This window comes from Sprattus sprattus, assembly GCF_963457725.1.
Source record: "Sprattus sprattus genome assembly, chromosome: 12".
In the NCBI taxonomy this organism is placed as follows: Eukaryota; Metazoa; Chordata; class Actinopteri; order Clupeiformes; family Clupeidae; genus Sprattus; species Sprattus sprattus.
This window is the reverse complement of record NC_137910.1, coordinates 21910086-21930085: the sequence shown is the minus strand read 5'-3', so window position 1 is coordinate 21930085 and position 20000 is coordinate 21910086. Positions and strand designations below refer to the sequence as shown.

Below are 20000 nucleotides of genomic sequence, written 5' to 3'. Positions count from 1 at the left end.
TCTCGGTAGGTGCCGGGCGCCCCTGTACTTGCACTGTTTTCTTTACCTTCACAATTATTGCTCAATGACTGGAAGGTCGGTGAAGAGAAAAAAGAAAACAGAAGAAAATAGCATGGAAGTATGAAGAGGTGTTCTTGTGATGAATGCCTTTAAGTGTGTCCACTTTGTCTATCAAGTCTGATCAAAGAGCAAGAGAACAAAAGTGTGGTGTCTTTCCCCCCCCCCCCTTTCTTTCTTACTTTCTTTCTTTGCTCTTGTACTCTAGCGGTCTGAGTTCCCTCTCTCTCCTTCGTCGTAATGATAGTGATATTTGAGAGCTGGGAGAAACTGTTTGAACAGCAGACACGACGTCTATATAAATAAGACGCTCAGAGTCTGCCTAGCGCCACCTTTCACCTCCCCGTGCTCCCCTGTTGCACGGTAGTAATCCACATAAGGGTGGACCTGTATTCATTTATTTATTAATTGTGTCAGTGGTGTTTGTCTTTTCTGATTCATCTGGAGATATCTCTTGATATGAAGAAACAAAATGTTCCCTTTCTGTATATGTTTACTTTCTCCATAAACTTTCGATTGACTGTTTCCAAATACAGAAAGTACTGTATATGGAGATGTTTCTTAAGCACGGGATGTCTAAAAAAAATCACATTGCAGAAAGTGTCTGGTTTTTTTTTAACACGAAGTGCATTATTGTTAATGAGATAGTTAAGCAAACGGAAGGGCCCAGTTCCTGGTGTTAATGTTACCAAGGAAATTGCAACATTTACAAAAGACTATTAAGGTTAATGCATTACGTTATTCTGTGATTCAAATTAGGATCAGTGAATGGAATTCAAATACAAATATTTGCTTAACTTCATTTAGGTATGCTTTAAATAATTATCTTTAGAGGACACTGTTAAGTGAAAAGTACCTCCAGACTGATAAATATTCATACATTTGGAAGCCACTTGATATTACAGCTCTCCCTTTTGTTGCCACAACATGAGTGCAGTAAATGTCATTCGGTCCCATTCAGTTCTGTGTTAATTTAAACAATCATGCGCAAAATCAAAGCAAAAGCTTTCTCACAAAATGTAGGTTGGATTCAAGAGACCTGTATTATTTAAAATGTTGCTCATACATTTAATGAACATGTTTATGAATCTAGATTATTCTAAACCAGTCTGGGCCTGCACTTGTTAATTTTATCAACGCAGATATTAGAGCGTATTTTGAGCTAATAAGTGCATTACTAGCTCCATAACCCTTATCATAACACATCCACGGTGCACGGATCCACAGTAGTGAGTTAGAACAGTGGCCGTAGCTGTGTAACCTTGCCTTTTTTATGACCAATTAGAGGGAAATAGGAAGTAATGCAGATGTATAAAAAATGCTGTGCTGTTAAAACCAGTAGTAATTAATCAATATCAACACATTATTTTTTATTTGATAATTATGGACCTATTGTATCATCCGCTTTAAGAGACCACTTTTTGTCAATCGGATGGTAGACCAACAGTTTTCAGTTACTTGTTTTCAGTGAATACCACTGAGTCATGTCAGAAGATCTTTTTAGTGCCGGGTCTACAGCATTTCTACATTTGGTCATGCATCAAGAACCCAGCTAAGTAAGGGGTGAATACATTCCCAGCATTGTGTGAACCACCTATTGGCATGACAAATACACCATATGGCTGTTTGTAAATGAGCCCCATTGTATTTTCACCATATATAGCTTCATTTTAAGACATTGTAAGGAAAGTTCAACAGCAAGTTGATACTGTAAGACAAAGCACAGCTCAGGAACAGACCTCCTTTGATGATTCATCGGCTGTGTGATGCTTTAATTGCTCTAATCCAACTGCTAAAGCCAGGATTACGGTTGGAATCATAATTAGCACCAAGCTTTGCCAGTGCACTGGTGCAACACGTCGTCAGTCCCTAGTCTTGCTCTGAACATGATTAGGTAGTGTCCAGAATCTCTAGAGACGGCAGGATAAACAAGAAGGGAAGGAAAAGTCTTAGTATCTGACATTTAGTGCCGTGAGGATCTCTGATTGGCACTTGATTAGGGCCTAATTTATGCCATTATCTCCTTCAGCGGAATTAGTAGGCTAGAAAATTGTGCCGTAAATCACAGAGCTGGCAAAATGAATGGGCGGAAATGTTGGGAACTGACAGTGCGAGTCATGGATACAATAAAGCAGAGCTCCTTAAGACTCTCTGCGAGTGATTAGAGAGAGATGGTGGGAGAGCATTGTGTTATCCCCTGCCTGTGCCCCACTCGCAGTGTTTAAACACTGGCCCCCCGTGAGAGCGAGGCTGTGGCTGGGTGCCAGCTCACCCCTGGGAGAGATTGGCACCAGCAGCGTCCCGCTGGGAGATCCCACTGGGCAGTTTACCCTCATGGCCAATTTTATGCAGATCCCCTGCCTAGATGTGGATTTTTCCAGAATTAAGTTATTTTTTCTTCTTCTTCTTGATACCATGTTCCACTATGCTAGTAAGTAGTAGCCAAAATAACTGCCAAATTCAATTCTTACCCAAGTCCCTTTATTTTACCAGCCAACCCATCCCACAACCCCTTGCACACTTAACATCAGCCAGGTTCCCCCCCACCACCACCCCCTTCCAGTGCCAGTCCTGAACTCCAATCCTCAGAGGGACAGAAAATAATTAGGGAGAGAAAATTGCGCCTGACACTATTTCTGAAAAGCAGGGTATTGTAATGAAAGCAGAGCAGAGATCCTTTGTGTCAGAGGGAAAAAAAGATGGAGGGAGAAAGGGGTAAAAAAAAAAAAAAAGGGACAGAATAAACCCCTCGGTTCTCGGTCTTTGTGTGAGAAAAGCCCGTGGAGACCAAGCTGGGGCTTTGCACGGGCTCAGATGCATGTGGGAAAGGAACTGTGGGATGCAGTGGAGGTGCACAGGTGCCCACTAGACTGGCGATGGCAAGGTTACTGCAGAGAGAGATACTCAGAGAGAGAGAGAGAGGGAGCGAGAGAGAGCGAGAGAGGGAGGCAAGCTGCAGCTCTGGCTAATCAGTTCTGTCAGAGCTGCAGGAAGAGAGCACAATGAGGATGAATAGTTCAGAAAGATATGGAAGTGCCCTGAGCATGGTCTGCCTATTGCTTTCACCCTCTCTCTCTCTCTCTCTCTCTCTCTCTCTCTCTCTCTCTCTCTCTCTCTCTCATATTCACTCACTCTCTCTCTCATATTCACTCACTCACTCAAAGCCAATAGCTCCTTTACCATCCCTCTCCTTCTGTCCTTTTCCCTTTCAAATCTGTCTCTCCACCTCTGCTTCTCTCTTCATTCTTCATGAAGCCAGAGGTAGTTTTAGTGTGAGAGGGCTGAAGAGACTTTGACTGAGCGAAGCACGCGCACACGGAGAGGATGAATAAATCCACTGTCCTACATACTGCAGGCACGCTCACGCTCACGCTCACACTCACACGGCAGCAGGCATGGCACTGGAGGGACATGGGCATGGGCATGGGCACGGGCACGGGCAGGGAGAGGAACAGGGACAGGAGACGGATGAGGCGTTTGCGCTGATGCTTCATCTGGGCTGAGTGATAGGGCACGGCGGAGGTGGACAGCAGCAGATGTTCCGCTGGTTTGATGGGGGACCCGTAAATGAAAATGCCACTGCTCAAAGGCCAGCTGGGGCATGGCGGAAGGGGTGGGGTAATATGGCACTAGGCACTATCATTTGTGTTACTTTTTACCCACACGCTCCCTCTGTCATGAGAAAAGATGGTTTTGGTCACGGAGTGGATGTTACCTTATAAATTAAGTGTTTTACATCCCCAGTAACTGACTGTGTTACTCACAAAGACCAATATGTTAACTTGCTATGTGCCCTTAAGAAACTTGCATGGCTTGTCCAACAGTGAATGAAAAGCTTTACTGCTAACTGTATTTTACTTGGCTACCAAGATGGTATGCTGTGTTTGCATCCTATCCTATCCTAGGATTTGTTGCAACATTGGAAACTGTAGAAGTAAATATAAACTGTGGAATTAGACTAAATCTCAGAGACTTTCAAGGTCTCTGGTGGAAGTGTCACTTCTGTTGAGGAAAATGAGATATGTTGCCCCTTAAAGGGGAAAAATGAATGCTGCACTTTTTTAATGAGGATAGGATGCCATTTTCCAAGCGCTAACACTAGCTAGCGTCCTCAGCATTTAAATCAGATGGGAATTCCTCCAAAATCCCTCTTAGATTAGAAAAATAAATTGACAGCCAGACACATATGGGTCATACTTCTACTTACGAGAGCTTAGACCTGCTTTTGTGGTTGCTAATTCATTTGTTTGGAGCACAATGTATTCAACACCCCATGGGAACCCAAGAAGGTGAAAAAAAAATCCCTGTTGTTTATGACTTTATGACGCAAAGTCCTGTGCAATTTGAACATTATTGATTCTTCTGGAAGAGCTGCTTTGTTTTGCATGGCAGGTTGTGGTTGCTGCTGTTGCTGTACTCTGGGCGATGATGGCTGCAGAGAATAATGCTTGTCATCATCAGTGGGGTCCCTGGGCCCCATCTCTGTGCTCATTACATGGACTGGCAGGCACAAGCTCTCTGCTCCTCTCATCTTGAAAGTAATTTTTTATCTGGATCCGCCTCTAAATACACCTACGGGGGAGGGCAAGAGGGAGGGATGGGAAGATTAGGGCATGCTGTTTTTTTTTTTTTTTTGGCATTAGTGCCCAAAGCGTTTTCAGATTGCCTGTCTTCACAGCTGTATGAATCTCTCTGCATTTAGATGCCTCTGCTTAGATGCGTCCGTGCTACGCTGTGACACGGGGGAACAGGCTTAGCTCTCCACAATGCACCTCGCGCTTACCCAGTAGGAGCCTCTGTCCTCCAAGCATTGCTGTTTTCTCAAATATGATACAGATGAATGAGGTGAACTTAATTTGTCTCACTGCCTCCTATGATGCAAGAACCTGGCAACAAGCAGGAGGCTGTACACTGTGTGGATCCCTCGTTTTAGTAGGCAATTGCAGGCTGAGGAAAATGCATCAAGGTTTCATTTCATTTGGCAGTATGGGAAGGTGTATACGGCACAACCACTGTCCTATCCATGGACAGTGAACAGAGCAGAATTGTACAAAAAACTTTCGACATCTGGCTGGCTATAATATCAGGAATTTGTTTCAGCTAAAAAAGAGGAGACTGCGATAAGGTGAACTTGTGATAAATGGAATGTCAACCGTTATGGAAATGTTTCCTAACTAAGGTAGATATCAGGGTTTCGTGTTCTTTTTCCCTCAGGCTGTGCTGCCTGAGGTAGGCAGGTGTCTCTGACTAGAGAGCTCGCAGACGAGGCCAGACCATATACGTTTCTCACCTGCTCCAGAAGGGAAGATGAGATATCGGGGAGAGGAGACTGAAATGGGAGGGGAAGGAGGAGGGGCTGGCTCTTTCTCCCCTCGTCCTCAAAAGGGACTTTGGGAGAAGAAACACACAAGGCTCCAGCTTGGCTGGTGTGGCGTCTCGCTTCGCCGCGTCCGTCTGTCCGTCCATCCCCTGAGCAGGTGCAGACTGAACCTGAGCCGGGAGAGAGCAGGGCATCTCTCTAGACGCCAGCAGAGCCTCAGGCAGCACAGTGCACAGAACAGTCTCTCCTTCACTGCAGCCCTGCCGGACCGCTCTCCCTGGGCACTCTAGAGCTAGTGTGGAACATAGCCAGCAGCTCTGGATTACTGCCTTCCCATGAGTACCCTGTGGATGTTGCCGTTTCAAAGCCTGTTCACATCACGAAAAGGGGGCATTGAGATCTATCTCCCCGCCCCTGTCATTCCTGCCTGTTATGTCCTGTATTTGGATTGTCCTCAAGGAATAATGCTATCATTTTGCTATAAATAGTAGATAAGGAAAAGGAAGGCATTGTATCTTTTCTTTTCCCCCAAGCCTTCATTTAGAATGATGAACATGTATTTTTACTAGTGCCTTGGTTTATAACTAGAGGAGAGGAGCAGTGCTCCATATGAGATAATCTTGGAAGTAGTATGGTCATTAGTGGTTCTAACAACGCCCGCCCCTGATTTGACCCAGTCATGTATTGTGTCGTGGATATTCTTCAGCTCAACAAGTTCTAAAAAGTCTGCGTGAACTTCCCCACAAATTGGTCTCGTTTGCATTCTCGACCCAGGGCGAGTGGGAGTTTCATCATGGTGCCGAGGCTCTTCCTGTCGAGGATGAAAGCTTCCAGTCCGGATTCGTGCAGGCTCCTTGGGGTGAAACTGAAGGGAATACACCAGCGTCGAACATGGTTGTCAGGGCAAATTAAGACGCTCCGACAGGGCTTGTGCATAAGCGTTGTATAATCAGACACGAGAGAGAGAGAGAGAGCTGGAGAGAGCAGCCAAACACATCTGCTGTGCTAACAGAAACCTGTTCAGGCTGGATAATGATCGAAAAATGATGTCTGAGATACTCCATTGGACGAAAGGCAACGAAAGGTTTTGATCACCGGCTCATCTAAAGCTGGTCACCTTGTAGTAGGCACACCTGAATCTTTGCTTGAACATGACAAGCTTGAAGTGTTAAAATTGTGAGATGGGATCCTCTCCACTTTTGCACGGACATGCACTGTGTGGTGCATGAAATTCCGGTTAGCTTTGAAGTTGGTACCCCCAGATAAACCAGCAGTGGTTGGCTGGATAGACAGATCAGATCAGATCTGTGTTGGGGGATGATGAATTGCCTGCACTGGTCTGAACCTGCTGCACAGACTCGTCCCCCTCAGGATGAAGACGAAGTGATGATGTTAATAGAAGCATAAGGTGTGGTAAAAATAGCAGATTATTCACTCTCTGTGTTCTGCTTTTTAGTATTTACAGAGTATTTAGCCTACTTTTTTTTGGAAAAAACAGACACAATACTAGTCCTGACTCTGAATGACTTCTCAATTGACTAGCAGCTCTAACTCTAACCTGAGCCTATTTCAAACCTCAACCAAAACTACTGGAATAAAAAAAATCACTAATTAAGGAAAACTGTGGCCTGTATGTTCCCCACAGCCTAAAGGAGCAATGACTGTGCAACGTTATGTTTTATCACAGCATACTAATAGCATCTTTTCCACAAGTTGTAACGGTCCATTAATTTTTCTTCTAATTTACCCATTATAATTTGAGTTTTGTATGTAATAAAATACTTAGGAAATGGTTCTCTTGGGCAAAACATCATTTGAGTTCTAATATGTTCATTTGTTGTGTCTGGATTGGAGTCAGTGAACAGTCATGTTGATTTTTGCACTAACATCAATTACTGGCCGACTGAAGCCTTTAGTAATATTAGATTACGTCAGTGTTAAGGGCTACACAAGCAATTTCAGTATTGCTTTCAGCTATTGTTCAATATTGCATGAGTCAGATTAAACAAATCGCTGTGCCCTTTTCAAACTTTGTGTGTTAGATTTGGGCCATATTTTCCTATTCAAATCCTTTTTTGCACGCCTCCAGTTGTGCATATTCTGTCCTACTCAGTCTGATCACGCCCACAGCGCTTAACGTCAGGATGATGGCAGACTTGCGAAATAGGTGTGTTTTAAAATGGAAGAAAACTTAGTCACACTCGATTTGGTTTGGCTGTCACCAAAAGGTGGAATGAGGACTTCTGCATTAACCTTGAGAATGTCATTGAAATCCATGGAAAACACAATCCAGACTTAGATATCACATCACATTTTTGTAATGTATCACATAAACCCAGCAATCAAGTATATTAACGAAACAACACTTGTGCCAAGCCTATTTAGAAAGACGTGTTGGAGCTGTGGAGATTTATGATTAAAAAAGCACTGTGGAGGAAACGTTGCCTCATCTTCTGTATCCTGTTATCAAACACTCAATATTAATCAAGTAATCGAAACACCTTGCCACCGATGACTGGGATATGTGAATTAGACCAGCCACTGTCTGAAATGACCCAGATGCAGGGACAGGCAGAACGCTAATGATTTGGAGGAGGAACAGCAGAGAATATGAAGGATTACTGTGGCTTGAAAGTTGTCCGTCGAGGAGTCTGCACCAGTGGACGATGGGTTCATGGTCAAATCGAAATTGCTGGATGCACTGCATGTTGGTAAGCTCCTCTATATCCAAACAAGGTCGGCATTACTCGCAACTGTCCTCTTTGTACTTGAGTGCTCTTGTCCTTTATTACTTGATCTTGCTGAGTTTTATTGTAATTATTTTAATTATATCATGGGCTTGTGTGCAAGATCATGTGACCAAAACTTATTTTTTTCCTCTTTAACAATGTAGCCTAATATAATGTTACATAATATAATGCCTTACAATACATTGTATTGGAAAAAATATTTAATGTTATTTCAGTTGTTTAAAACCTAAATTTGACACCTAAATATTGAGACTTTGTAATGTTATTTGTACATGTAAAATATTTTTTTAAATAGGCCTACTACTGACTTCAAACATATTATGGTGTTTTGCCCTGACTTATTACAGCCCTCAGGGGTGCATAGTTTGCTGTATGTCGCCTTGGATAAAATCGCCTTCTAAATACCTGACCTTTGCCTTTTAAGTGCAGAACACTCATAAATGGTGTTTATACAAGAAACAGCCAAATTTGGGCTTTGCTTCACCCAAAGCAAGTGACTGCCATCATGGTGCACACATCATACACTTATGGGAGTATGGCGTCCATTGCGCGTAGGTCAAATTTTTTCAAGACAAGAAAAACTACTGCACACTATTAACAATAATAATATTATAATAACATTCTTGTGGGCTATTCATTTTTAATTGTTTGAAGTGCTCAAGTGGGCTGCAGATGTTTCACTTAAGTGACCACCCTTAGTGTGAAATTGCATGAAAAACATACTTGGAATACAGACTTTGCCATGTCTTCTAAACTGAACCTTCAGTTAGAGATGGGCTTTACTTTAGGCTGACTATAGTTTAATGTGTATATGGATATGATGTTAATTTAAAATTCAGTGGGGAGACCTTACAGATAAAGCAGTCTTTGGTTTAAAGTGGTTCTGAAACAAAGAAGAACAATGCATCGTTTCTGTGCGACCAGGGAATGGACTCCTTTTTTTAGAGTGCTATCTTTCAATGTCTTCATCTTTTCAAAGTCTGTACTTTTTCAAAAGCCATCAGAATCTGTTTCTGTCCGCTCTCTGTCCTTCACTCCATTAAAGATGATTGATAGAGGCAGAAAATCTCCTGTCTGGCTAGCGCCTTCCTCCCATTCCCTGAAAATTGCAGGCAGATTGAAAGAATGGTATCGTTTTCAACTTGGTTGAGTTTGGGAAGAAACAAACTTCTTATATCAGTCAGTTGGGCAGTCTTGATAAGAGCCAATAACAATTCATTTATTTTATATGTTTTTTTTTTTAAAACTTTTGTTAGATTTTAAGAGTGTTAGTCTGTGTCAATCTTTCATTTATTGCTTTTTAAACAATGAGGAACATTAAGGTTGACATTGCACTTAATTTGTGGAGGGATGTAGGCATGAGCGGCTCATCTTTCAGGGTTGTGTGAATCTCATTATATGATATCATTCCACTGCCGTGTCTGCCTACCTCATGTCTATGGTGACCTCTGAAGAGGAGCCCAGGCCAGAGAATATTTATAGCTAGTAGGAGTTACATTGGCAAGAGGAAAGAGTGCAGATGTGTGTCTACTAAGCCTGTGATGGTGTGCATAATGGCGCAAAGGGTTTTCTTTTTTTCTCTCTCTTTCTTTTCAAAGCCGCCAGCTTGAGGAGAGTTTTATGATGTTTTCGGCGTGATGGATAACTGGTTCATGGAGGGGCGCAAGGCTTTCGGAGGGTAGATCGTTTGGATTTCTATCTCCCTGCCTCCTCCTGTAAGATTTGCCATCCATCAGACATGTCCCCGGCTTAACTGAGTGAAATTAAAACCTTGGGAGGTTGGGCCTAGGGGTGCGTCCGGACCACCTCCCACCACTCTGCCTCCTCCCCCACCGTAGACCAATCCAGATTGAAAAACAAAAAATCCATCATGAGATGCGCTGTATTGTAGAGATTTGCATTCATTTTGGATGTAGATTAGGAACCAGTTTTTTGGGAATAAGGAAAAGCCTTGTGTAACACTTTACTTGAATCCTGTTTCATAAGAGTGACATTACCACATCATAAGCATGTTATGGCAGATATCACACATGACCGCTTATGTTCAATGATTTGACAAGATCTCTGAATTTGATATGTTATAACCGCTTACACATATAATTAAGATATCACAGCATCATATAGTCGTGGCGATTTCTGATTATGGTGACAAGACACTCTTACATCACTTGACAACGACTGACCTCTGATATCTCTGGATGCAGAGTAGGGGCCTGTGCTTAAGAAGAAGGAAGAACGTTGCTGCATGAGCTGTGGAAGCTAGCAACGAAGTGAATATCCGTTTAATCCCAGCGTGTGATAGCCAGAAGGAATCTAAATATTTAAACCAAACAGACAGTAGGTTTACAACCTGCTCAGACACCGAAGCTGTGTGTCATTACAGCTTTTACAGGACTTGGTGGTGCTTACCCAAATAGGCCTGAAAGTGAAACATCTGTCGCATGTCCAGAGCACTCAGTGAGAGCTGTGGAACTTGGATGTTTGCCACTGTAGCATCGTGCTACTTGGGTGTTTTACTCTCTGTTGACTAAGCTTTGAGCAGGCAAATGTTTGTTTGGAAGTGTGTCCCTTTCATTGCCTGCTAATCGCTCAGATGCTGCAGCAAATGTGTGGCACCTGGTTTGTTTGTTTGATTGTTTGTGTCTGTCTGTGTGTGTGTGTGTGTGTGTGTGTGTGTGTGTGTGTGTGTGTGTTTTCCCACGCTTGTTTCCTTTCTTGTGTGAGCAAACGTCTAAGTGGAACACATGTTTTAATATTTAAGCTACATAGTGACTCCTTGACCGATCAAAACAACGAAAGGTCAAATATGGATACTGGAAAAACAATAACATGTGTTTGAGTACCTCAGACATGGTTATTGGAAATGCTCAAAATGCACAGTAAATACTGTGTCAAAACATTGACTGAGTCAGAGAAGTGGTTAACACTAATACATTGTCTTTCTGCCACTAATTGTTCAGACAACAATGTGGTTACCAGAATCTGTTCTTTTAGACACTGCTTGATATTTACAGTGTATGGTTTTATATAATTGCAATTTACCTTTAATGTGGTGTTTCTCTCTTTTAGTTGATGGCTGCATACATCGGGCGGCGGGTCCCTGTCTCTATGAAGAGTGTCATACATTGAACGGCTGCGCCACGGGAAAAGCCAAGATCACCGGCGGCTATGACCTCCCTGCTAAACGTAAGTACAAAAGCCACTTCTAACTGTACATTATAAAGCACGTGCCATTCAGTCCCAGCCCTTGCTATGACTATCCCAGATGAATTGCCTCTCCTTGTCAAGTGTGATAAACATTTCATATCAAGCCTTAAGTTTGAAATGCAGTTGGCTAATTGCTTGCAATGATGCAATTCTAAAGGCATGGTTGATTAATGAAGTGTTACTATTAGGCCGGTGATGGTTATTATGATGACTGGCTGTTGTGTGGCTGGTTGAAGGGGCCATCTGTACACAAACAAAGACATTAGAGGAACTATTAGGTTGTAATTTGATTGATATTTCATACTTGATTTATTCCATTAGTCGATCACTCTTTCCCAGGGTGAGTTATGAACAGTGTCACTCCATTAATGGCGGAAGAAGGACAAAACATGAGGCTCATTGTTTAGTTTGCAGTGATACTGTGTGTCTGTAGCACAGTGGTGTTAGTGGTTCCATGTTAGTTTAGAAGAGAGTGACTGTTGAAGCTTTGTTATTAGGTGGATTGCTACCACTTGGGTGTGTAAAGGATGACGCGTGTTATTATTTTTGAGAGGAGGTCTGCATAGAAAGCTTCCAAGGAGCAGCAACAAAACTCAAAAACTTAACTACACAGGTCTTATAGCACAAACAGTAACACAAATATATATCCCCTCTTCAACATTCTTCTTGGTTTTGCAAACTTAAAGTACCTTTCTTTTGGGTTTTAGCACTTTTTAAAAGTTTATATATTTGTAGCTTTTTACCTTTAATGAGACGGTATAGTGAACAGACACAGGAAGTGAGTGGGAGAGAGATTGGGAGCGGCATTGTGTAGTGGCAGAGAGCCAGACTTGAACTCAGGTCCCTGTGGACACTGTGCTTCTGCTTGCACGTCCACATCATGTGCTCCTTTGCACTTGGATTAGTCACTAAGGGCAGTAACATGAAAGTCATCCTTTCCATTGATGGTGAGACGGTGACTTTTACCAAAATGGCGCAAGTAAGGAACCACAAAAAACAGCCTGATGGGACAATATTCTTTGTCAAACCTCATTGTTGTCGAGCTACAACATAAAGAGGTTTTAAAAAAAGAAGCATGCTTTCTCTCTCCCTGGCAGTCAATTATGGCTGTTATTTTGGCATATTTTACAGCGGGTAAACAGCAAGCATGCAGCCTCCTCTCAGAAATGAGGAGGCTTTGTGTTGAGTACTCAGTCATCTGTCAGTCTGTCCATCAGTGTGATTTCTCATCTCATGATTCTGTTCTTGTGTGACTAATTCTCTACCCCCACATCCAATCTCAGACAGTCGTGACTGCCGCTGAACATCCTCTAGTCTCTCACTCACTGTTCCCCAACACATTTTGAACAGGCCAAAAATGTACAAAGGAAAAGTTACCTTTTTTTTTTTTTTTTTTTTTTTTTTTTTTACATAAGCCCAGGCCTGTTGTGCAGATGAGAACGGATTTCTGTCTGAATGCTGATATGTAGTATTGTGTAGACGTGCTAGATGAGTGTGCAAGTCATTCATACAGCATATTCTTATCAATACAGGAACTACATGACAGCATGAACTTTTAACACCTATGACTAACACACCGAATGCAGACAGCATGAACTTTTAACACTTATGTGTAGAGATGCACCGATTGCAAAATTCTTGGCCGATACCGATTTCCGGTTTTTAAGGAGGTCTGACCTGCCAAAACCGGTTTTTCCGATACCGATTTTCTAAGAAATAATTATAATCATATAATAGACACCATATTTGTTTGGCGTGAGTACCCTTCTCCCAGACAACATTTTGCTTATATAACTGCAATTAAAACCACAACTAGTGGTAGGCTATATGCTATCATAACTCCCCTTTTCAAGAACACTGACATTCAGTCCAGTTTACAGGTCAATAACTAGGATAAAACTAAAATAAATACAAACAAAAGATAGAGTGCACTATTATGTACTGAAAATAAACTGGCTCTCAAAGTAAATTGCACATTTCAGGCCTTTGACCTCTCTAAATAAAAAAGTGCATCATAATATGGGATAAAAAAAAAAAACATCAATACAAACAGGTAGCTTTAGGTTGTGATGAAAGTACTCCATCCCACTCCCAATGCAATCACTTAACCATCAATGGCAGGTTCTTCTTCACAAACAGAAGCATCTCTGCCTTCTCACCAGAAAGCCTGTTTCTTTTCTCATCTATGACATTACTAGCCAAGCTAAAAAAGCGCTCGCTGTCGACGCTTGTACATGGAGCAGAGAGGTAGGCTTGGGCAAGTGCAGGGTAGTGTGTTTTGTTTTCATGCCAGCGTTTTTTACATCCTAACGTTAACGTTACTCGACTACTCTCAGTAGAGTGACAGACGACAGACGAATGACAGACGTTAATTTGTGAAAATAGCGATCTTTTTCTAACAAACATATTCTACTCAACTGTAAGGAATATTATTCTGCATAATGATCGGCTAAATATCCCGATGTGTTTCACATTTTTTAATAGTTATTTGCGAAGATATCCATATATTTGTAAACGTCTTTTTCTGCACTGGCAGCCACATGTGTAGCATTCCATAATGGGACTAGTGGCAACGGGATTTCTGTTAGGGGAGCTGCCATGGTAATGGGTTGACTTGTTGTGGTTATTCTGAGCACGAGTGAAATACGCTTTTATTAAACGGAGAGCTACTTATCCAAAGAGATATTTTCTCAGTGTGAGTTCTTGAGAGAGCCCTAACACGGACGCTACACATGTCTTATTTTTGACTTGCAAGCATTACAAACAGCGTGTTTTGGGTCGTCCTGGCACACAGTCAAATAAGTCCAAATCAGCTACATGTTTTCTTCCCGAGTCTTGCTAGTTTTTAGCTGTTTTGCTCTGGGCGCCTTGAGCTGCTACGTACCGCGCATGAGGGTCAGTTTGATCGGCCGAAAACCGGAAATTACGACAGTGACCGGCCGGTCACCGATTGTGGCCGGTTGGATATAAAACCGGCTTTTTTAATCGGCGGCCGATTGATCGGTGCATCTCTACTTATGTGGTAATTATCGTAGTTGCAGTTCTCTATATGCTTTCTCACCTCAAACATATCAGGCCTAACAACACCCACCAGTAGAACCAGTCACACAGTCCAACCAGTGCCTCGATGTAATTCATTTTGCCTAAAATAAGAACTGATGGTGCACCAAGGCTACCTGCTCAAATAACTACAAATACGTTTGAACCCAGAGCTGGCCCACTTTTAAAACATTGAATTTCCGTTAGGATGTAATGCAGTAATGTACTCTTTATTGAATAATATGTTCGGTCTAGCAGTGTAATTACTATCATACATCTTCTGCATGGTCCTTGATAACATATTTTTAGCTTGCCAAAAATGTATGAAAAGCAGATGCACATACTGTAGCTAATAGTGTTTGATTTCACCACGTCTAAAATCACATGGAAAGCTGAGAGATGTGAGCAGAGAGGCTGATATTCATCTCGACCTCATCTGCTGCACGATCTTAACATGATGGCCATCCACTCTTAAATCTCATTCCGTAGATGCTTCAGCTGCTATCCTGGGATTTTCACATGTATCCAAGTAAAAGACCAGAGAAATTCTCTATTTAAGGGGCATTCCCTCGAGTCTACCGCACAGATACTCCATATGCAGTTGTTGGTGGTCTTGTTTCCAGCTATGGGTTAATTGGAATGTATGGGTGACTTTTTTAATGCATTACTGTGTTTGGCAGCTGCAAACCATGAAGTGCACTCTCTTCAAAAGCCTAACTGAGGCTAATGAACAATCAGTCTCCACATATTGCGATGATGTGATGAAAGTCCCTGTTTAAGTATTACAAAAGCCTGATGGTTGATATCCATGCAGGGCAAATTGTGCAGTGCTATGAAAAAGCCAGGGGGAATGAAAAGTAGAAGTCAAGTTTTGGTTCGATTTAAAACTTGCAGCAACAACCGAGGAAATATATTCATGCATTGTGCAACAACAAAGCCTGTCATTTAGATCATTGCAAGCAACGCAAGAGGAATTCGTCATGAGGACAAAGCAGATCGAATCTATTGTTGCCATGGTTATCAGGATAGGGTGATGTATTTTAACAGCACATGTTAATTCCTTCATAAAGTGGCCTCTTGAGGCATTGAGATGCACTGCTGTAGCTTATTATGCAACTGTAGATGCATGTAGCCTCATAAAATATCTGCATAGGCTTTTACCAATGTGCAACATCCTGTAATTTCCGTGGCTGTTTCTTATGTTAGGGTACTAGAAACCCTGTACACATTTACCTCTATTCACATTGGAACGCAGACATTGATGGCACCTTGATTGGCAGTGCAAAAGGCGATCATCATGATGTGAAGCCTATGGCCTCCATAAAGGCACTTTTGACTTTGACGTGAACAGTGTTGAGAGGGAAGTAATTCTAAGCGTTAAGAGGAATAGTAGTATGTCAAATATAGGGTGCCGTGTGCCAGGTCTATGGAGATTTCTATCGGGGCTTTTGAAAAGGGAGCGAGTGCACTGCCTTGAGCACAAAATGAATTAGAGAGCTCTAAAGGAGGCCAAATGTGCTCTATCTATCTTTGTTTGCTGGTGGGAATATAAAATCACTTCAGTCTAATTTTCGTTGAAGTGAACACGCAAGCCCGCCTGGCTCGACGTGGCAAGTAGAGATTAATCATGCTCGAATTCAGTAGAATCCTTCTGTCTCTTTATCGCACCTTGCCCCTGACCTGTTGATTCCTCCAGGGATACTGATTGGATGATTAATACTGTACGTGCAAGATCACCTTCACCTCTTGTCATGTGTGTGGGGTCAAGCCAGACGGAGCGCCCCGCAAAAGTAACATGAAAGGAAATCCTGTTACAGAGAAGAGGGAAACTTGGACAACAAGGGCTATTTGGCTCATCAAAATCTCATTCCTCAAAACAGTCTCTGCGGAGTCTCGGTCCCTATTATAATCTGTCAAGGTCGGCAGGTTGTAAATTATATCACTTTAGCTAATGTAGAAATTGAAAGAAATGGAGGGACGGAGAAAGCGCCGGTGAGGGAATAAAACGCTTCCTCATGTTTGGACAAGGACTCCTAATGCCCAGAGGAAGAGACCTACTATGGCCTGAGGGAAGTGGCTTAAAGTAATGATTCCACAGCCGAGAACTCTCCTTCTCAGGAATGCAGAACTCAACCCAGGAGGCCAATGGAAAATGACATCTCAATACGGAGCGTTTGGATGTTTTATTTGACTTTCTTTACCCCCAGACAGGAAAATTGCCCTCCATTAGTTTCCTCCGAGTGGCGTTTTGCTTGTGATTCTCGCAGGCAAATGAGCCGCCCCTTTAAGAGGGCCTTGTCACATGTGGGACACATTATTATGGGCTGGCCAGGGATTATTAATAAATGATAGTAATTATCCACCTACCAGACTGGAAAGTCACTAAATAAAAACCGTGTCTGTTACCTTACGTCCGACCGTAAAATCAGTGAGCTGCCTATACTTAGGCTATGGATGATGATGGAAACTGGTAACAATCTGTGTCATGTTTATTTTTATGTGGTTCAGCCATTTGACAGACTGAGGATGTTTGTATGGTGTCAATGTGGTAGGTGGAATATACAAAGCTAAGTATTGGCAGTCTTTTTTTTGCATTTTTCTTAATTAAAAGTCACAAGAGTACGTCTTAGCCAGCCTGAAATGGCCAGGAGCCCATGTTAACAAGCCTCCATTTCAGCAGCCTTTTTGGCTCAGGTTAAAAGAGTGTAGTTGTCTCGCTTCTTCCAGGAAAACCATGACAAAGATGATTTATGAACTACAATAAGCAATTAAATATTAATTCAGCAGCTCATGGTCTTGAAAGTTTGTCTCAAAATCCTTTGGAGAATGGGCACAACAGAGATGAACAAAAAAGCAAAGTGAGATCAAAAAAGACCATGAATAATTAACAAATCACAAACAAACGCATGAATTCTTTATTTTGGTAAAAGACATTTCCAGCATTTAGGAAAACAAATCAACAAATTGGAATTGTTTGTTGTGGTCTGCGGGACATGATTCAGTCAAAAATAGCAACTTACAGTTTGGTCATCAACACAGTATTTTTTTTTTTATTTGCGAAGAGGAATGGTGGCCTGTGGCTGTTGACCGTTCAAAAATGATTGACAAACCCTTGATGGAATTCTCCTGTGGTTGTGAAGAGTTCCCATCACACCCGAGCTTACCACAGCCCTGGTCCCTAGTGAGTGCACAGCACCTTCCCAGACTCCTCTTCTTCTGTGTGAACTCGGAACCCCTTTCGTAGAACTGTGAGAAGAAACAGACTTCCTCTTTGTCACAACACCCAGCGCCCCCACCCCACCCCACTCCCTCTTGGTCCTGGGGGGCCTTCTCTTATTAATGTTCCCCTGCATAAACAAAACTTTGTGCTATGAGCCGAGCTGTCACTGTAGACCTTTTAATGCATAAATTGTTAAAGCTTCGAGGTCTTCCTGGGAAAGCGAATGTCCCCGAGGAGCATTTAAGACAGACAGGGCAGGAGAAGGGAGCCATGTTTCCTCTCACATTTCATCCCCACACCTCTAGCGCAGATCGCCTTCCTCCCTGGGGCCGGGCACAGATTGACACATCAAAATCCTGCCACGCTGTTTATTATTTTTTGCTGTGTTGTTGTTGTTGTTGTTGTTGTTGTTGGTTTTCGCTGTCTTTAATTCTGGTCTTTTATTTTGTGTGTGTGTGTGTGTGTGTGTGTGTTGCTCGTAAACTCCACTGTGTCTTAAATAATGGATGGTGCAGTTATGCAAAGAGCGGGGCCAACGCTGCACTCTCTCTAAGAACACGTGTCTCTGTAACCAATCTCTTTAGTTCCTCTTTCCCCAATCTCTTGTGGTTCACAGACATTTTTTTTTAAACCCAAACACAATATCCAGAATTGTTTATAAAAAAAAGGCAGTGTATTTGAGGCTACATTAAAGGAATACACTTCATGTGGTTTGTTTGATATTATTCTCTTATTAATCCTGAGGTTTTGCAATACATTTTACCCAGACTATTATTTGTAGGCAATTTAAATTGAATGTAATTATAGATGGCTGGATATCTTAAATTCATCTCTCTGCTCACATATTGACACATTGAGGTTAATGGTAGTACTTGCATTTAACAACTTTCATATCCTAAGTCTCATTTAAATTTAAATAGTTTTTTTGTGTTTGCTTGTCCACTCGTCTCAGACATCCATTGTTTGCTCTTCAGATGTTTCACCTCTTTTTCACTCAACCTAATAAACACCACTCAGTGGTCTCCAGTCGAATAAGAGGTCATTTACTGATCTAGGTCACATTACTCTGTCTGTGTGAGTGTGTGTCTGTGTGTCTGTGTGTCTGTGTGTGTGTCTGTGTGTCTGTGTGTGTGCAGATGTTGTATATCAAACAGACCACCATTAGCCCTTGTCACAGGGCCCCGTGATGGATAGACAGAAGCCATTTAAGTGCATGTCAGCCACCGCCAAGAAAAACTTCAAGTGCGTTTGCTGAACAAGAGCCCTATTTGGTCAGAGTGACCTTGACCCCGGAGTGACCTTGACCTCAGAGTCTCAGGGTTATTTTCAAGAGGGGGTGGGCCTAGATGAAAGATTTGGGGAACAGCACAGTTAGTTAGTTAGTTAGAGATTTCACTCTAGTTTCCCTGAAAGTGAAACTATGCAACAATGTGCCACTTTTCCAGGTGTGCTTTTATATAAGGACTAGATTTGGTATCATCTTCCACAAAAGTCTCTCAGAAATATTACCAAGAGAAGACTCACTTAACAACATTCAACTTTTTCTTTCTGTATCAGTTCCTGGAACTCATCGCAGTAGCTTTTTTTTTTTTTTTTTTCAACAGAAAAGGCCTAAATGTTATCATTGTGAGCCACTGTGATTCTCTTCCTATCTATCTCTACTTTCTCTTGGTGTCTCTCTCGGTTTCTCTTTGTCTCTGCTATCGCCAGCACTCTCCTCTTATCTCAGGGAGGTCTATAGACTTAAGATTTGTGGTGTAGCCTTTCCTCTGTGCGTCCTGTTGGACTATGGAGACACCCTCATGGCTGAACCTCTGCCCCCCAATGCCTTCTAATCTAAACCTGCCATGCCAATGGCAAAGCTTTAATCTCATGTTTTTAAATGGACTTACTGGTTTCCCTACTTCCTCATCCACACTCCCTCCACCCCAACTCCCCCAACGCACACACGCACGCTCACACACACACACACACACACACACACACACACACACACACACACACACACACACACACACACACACACACACACACACACACACACACACACACTTTTAAACAACCCTGTTGCCTCACAACACAGTTTCTTTAAAACCATTGTCTGTATAATCTGTATTCACACTCGCACGTTCTTATCGGGGTGATAGTTGAATACCGATGAGGCTGGCCTTTCCATTGCCTGCATAAAAAAAAGTTTTCTTAGCAGGCCCAAAACGAAACCGAAATCACATCAGTGTTTGTCTGCCACTTAGCACTGTTTACTCGTTTGCTTTGAAGGTCGACTCGTCGTTGTCTCCATCATTGTCAAACCCCTCCTCAGTGCCAGATGCCGGCCTCCAGTCTTTACTGTATGCACACCTGTACGATGCTTATCATTAGCTCGTGATGAATTCCTGGGCGACGATGG

The 20000-nt window shown here is 42.4% G+C and overlaps 1 protein-coding gene across 4 annotated transcripts in view; it reads left to right on the top strand.

The window, feature by feature from the left end:
- macrod2 (mono-ADP ribosylhydrolase 2) overlaps positions 1-20000 on the top strand; it is a 444340-nt gene that overhangs the window by 164546 nt on the left and 259794 nt on the right. For all 4 annotated transcript variants that reach the window (XM_080848946.1, XM_080848947.1, XM_080848948.1 and 1 more), the window contains exon 5: positions 11197-11313. In XM_080848946.1, the coding sequence (XP_080705072.1) occupies positions 11197-11313 (117 nt within the window). The remainder of the gene's footprint in view (positions 1-11196; positions 11314-20000) is intronic.